This window comes from Laccaria bicolor, genomic scaffold (assembly GCF_000143565.1).
Source record: "Laccaria bicolor S238N-H82 LACBIscaffold_18 genomic scaffold, whole genome shotgun sequence".
NCBI classification, from domain to species: domain Eukaryota; kingdom Fungi; phylum Basidiomycota; class Agaricomycetes; order Agaricales; family Hydnangiaceae; genus Laccaria; species Laccaria bicolor.
Genome location: NW_001889889.1, coordinates 648007 through 650704, shown reverse-complemented (window position 1 = coordinate 650704; position 2698 = coordinate 648007). Strand labels below are relative to the sequence as shown.

Here is a 2698-nt window from a genome sequence, read left to right as displayed (position 1 = left end):
CTTTTACCACCACATCGGCGACGTCGAGTCCTGTAAGGTCGCTTTCATTGTTATCCTTCAAGAAAAGTCGACCCTTACCTTCCCCTAGCCCTTTTGAATCAATCCCCCCATCGCAGTTTGCCACCGTCATCGTCTACGGCGCGTGCCCAGCTCATCGACTACATCCCACAATGCCCAACATAAACGGCCTTCCTCCTGAAATTTTGGGCCTTATCTTCATGTCATACTATCAAGATCTGAAGCCAGGAGGAATCGACAAGGGATTAGCGGCCCTTTGCCTGACGTGTAAACGTTGGAACGACCTCGCGGTATCCACTCCCGAACTTTGGAGTTTTATTGAAATCATCCGCCAGCCCTCCGGCTTGGCTATCTCGTATTCGAAAGTCTCCACTTGGCTTGACCGATCCCGAAATTGCCCACTTTCTTTAGTTGTGAGAGCGGAGCGGCTCAACCCTTTCCAGTCTCCTTCCATAAAAGCCTTGCTACCAAGCCTCCTAGCTCAGTCGTACCGATGGTGTAGTGTCTCTCTTGGTTTCGGTGATTGGTTCCAGCCAACGGATGTCCACCTCCCTCATACCTTCACCACTCCTATTTTGGAAAGTGTAGAAGTGATTTGCGACGGCAACAAAGAAGTGGATCATGATGTTCTATATGAAAGGCTACTGGATGGATGCCCAGCTTTGCGCAGCTATACTAGCAATCAACGAGGACACTATCAGACCGACTTGCCGCCGAACTATTCTTTTTGGGAGCAATTGAAAAATTTTGAGGTCGTTGAACCCACAAATACTGCCAACGCCCTGATCCTGCTGGGAAGGGCAATCAATCTCCACAGTTGCTACCTAACGATAGGACCGGACCACTATGGCAAACCGCAGTCACCTCAACCTGTCACCTCTCCAATCAAAAAATTGACCATCAACACTCATACGGCCTCGGGGTCTCGAGAAAATGTGCAACAATTTTTTCATTTTTTAGATGCACCTAACCTCACGGATCTTTCCATTATCTTCATGTTGGGCCGTCACGGTATGACTATTGCAACCCTATACGACATCCTGTCTAGGCCCCGCCTTCGACTCTCTTCTTTGACGCTAAGAAACCTTGAGCTTTCAAACGACAATTTCATCGATTGTCTTACATATCTTTCTGAATCTATCACCACCTTTAGGGTCTTAAGAATGCCAGAAGGGCCAGTTTACGGGGGAATCAAGAATGGAACGATCGACCTCCTCACGTTCCAAGGCGAAGGAAATCCGAAGGCTCTCTGCCCGCTCTTAGAAACATTGACTCTAGAGCTGTGTGTTAGGGCCGATGATGGTCTCCTCGCACGTATGGTACGATCTAGACGCCGCTCTCCGCGTACCCTTCGTGATAATGGCATTGCCCTTTTCAAACGACTGGATGTAGTGTTTGATTGGCCCCAGGGGCATACGTCGGACGAGGAAGAGCTGAAAGAAATGTACGGAGAAGGATTGCGAGGTGGTGTGAAGTTTTTTCATTGAATAAATCGAAGGGAATCTTGAGGGAATCCCGGCAATGACTCGTTCGGAGTCGTTTCTGCTGCAGGGTGACTTCATTTCAAGAAATGACTTGAGCGTTGCCCGAAAATTTTACATGGCCCCAAGTACTTAGAAGACTTTTTTGTCTCCACCTGACAAGAGTTCGCGGTAAATTTACTATGGATAAAATTCAAATCAAGCCTTGATGGCGCTGGGGGTCCGAGACTCCGAGGAGAGTCTGACTAAATTTAGAAAGGTCACGCGGATACCTAAGCTTCGCACTTTGCATTCCCCTTTTGAACTTTCGCCACCATCATTCCAGTCGCATCGTGCTACGCTCACTGGACACACTCATGGATCCCAATCAAAATGGTACAGCTATGCCAGACCATGACCAAGTAACCACCAGCACTGTTGAAGACAACGCCAAGCAAGGTCCTGTTGACGTTCAAGTCGTCGTCAATGAAGTGGACCTGGGGTCCAGTGGGTCCCAAGGGCCCACAGATGGCATTGGGGCTGCGTGTACGATCGACGTTCAGCCTCCAACGCCCAGGATTGGGGAGGCGCCTCCGAGAAAACAGCGTCTGTATAAACGAGCCAGGATCAATAGTGAGGAAGCGGTGAATGAGAATGAGATCACGCATGGGGTTGTACAGACTTTGGATGCTCTCCCTGTAGAACGACGTTCGTACCATTCTTCCTTCTGGTTGAGTTTCTGACAGCGAGGTTAATCATATTCCTTCTGAGTAGGTCTGTTTAACAACCATCATTCGTCAAACTATCGTGATTCAGTGGCTGAGAATGGGTTGTCATATACTCGTATCTTCCAAGAGGACGGGTTCACGGGCGCTGGGAGGCTATGTCTCGCTGCCCTTGCCGAGAAATCGCGAAAGAATACTCAAGATAATTCCTACGTAACTATCGTATTTGATAAAAATCATACCACGCTAACACAGTTGCGATAGGTGTTCTGCGTCGTCGAAGGCACCGTACATGTCCAAATCCACCATACGACAGGTGTCGTCAGGCAGGGTGGGATGTTCCACGTACCCCGAGGTATCTTCTCTCTCCTTTGTACTACGCTCCACATCAACGGCACTCACCTTCCTTTCCTATCATGACAGGGAACACCTACGCAATAAAGAACCCATCCAGCACAGACTCCGCCCACCTAGTCTTCATGCAAGCCCGTGTAA

The 2698-nt window shown here is 49.0% G+C and overlaps 1 protein-coding gene across 1 annotated transcript; it reads left to right on the top strand.

Moving 5' to 3' along the window:
• Nucleotides 1-170: 170 nt before the first annotated feature.
• On the top strand, nucleotides 171-2623 carry LACBIDRAFT_328831 (uncharacterized protein; the record flags this gene model as incomplete). Its single annotated transcript, XM_001882916.1, has 4 exons — nucleotides 171-1462; nucleotides 1825-2186; nucleotides 2295-2416; nucleotides 2468-2623. The coding sequence occupies 4 exons, from the start codon at nucleotides 171-173 to the stop codon at nucleotides 2621-2623; spliced, it is 1932 nt and encodes a 643-aa protein (XP_001882951.1).
• Between the last annotated feature and the right edge of the window lie 75 nt (nucleotides 2624-2698).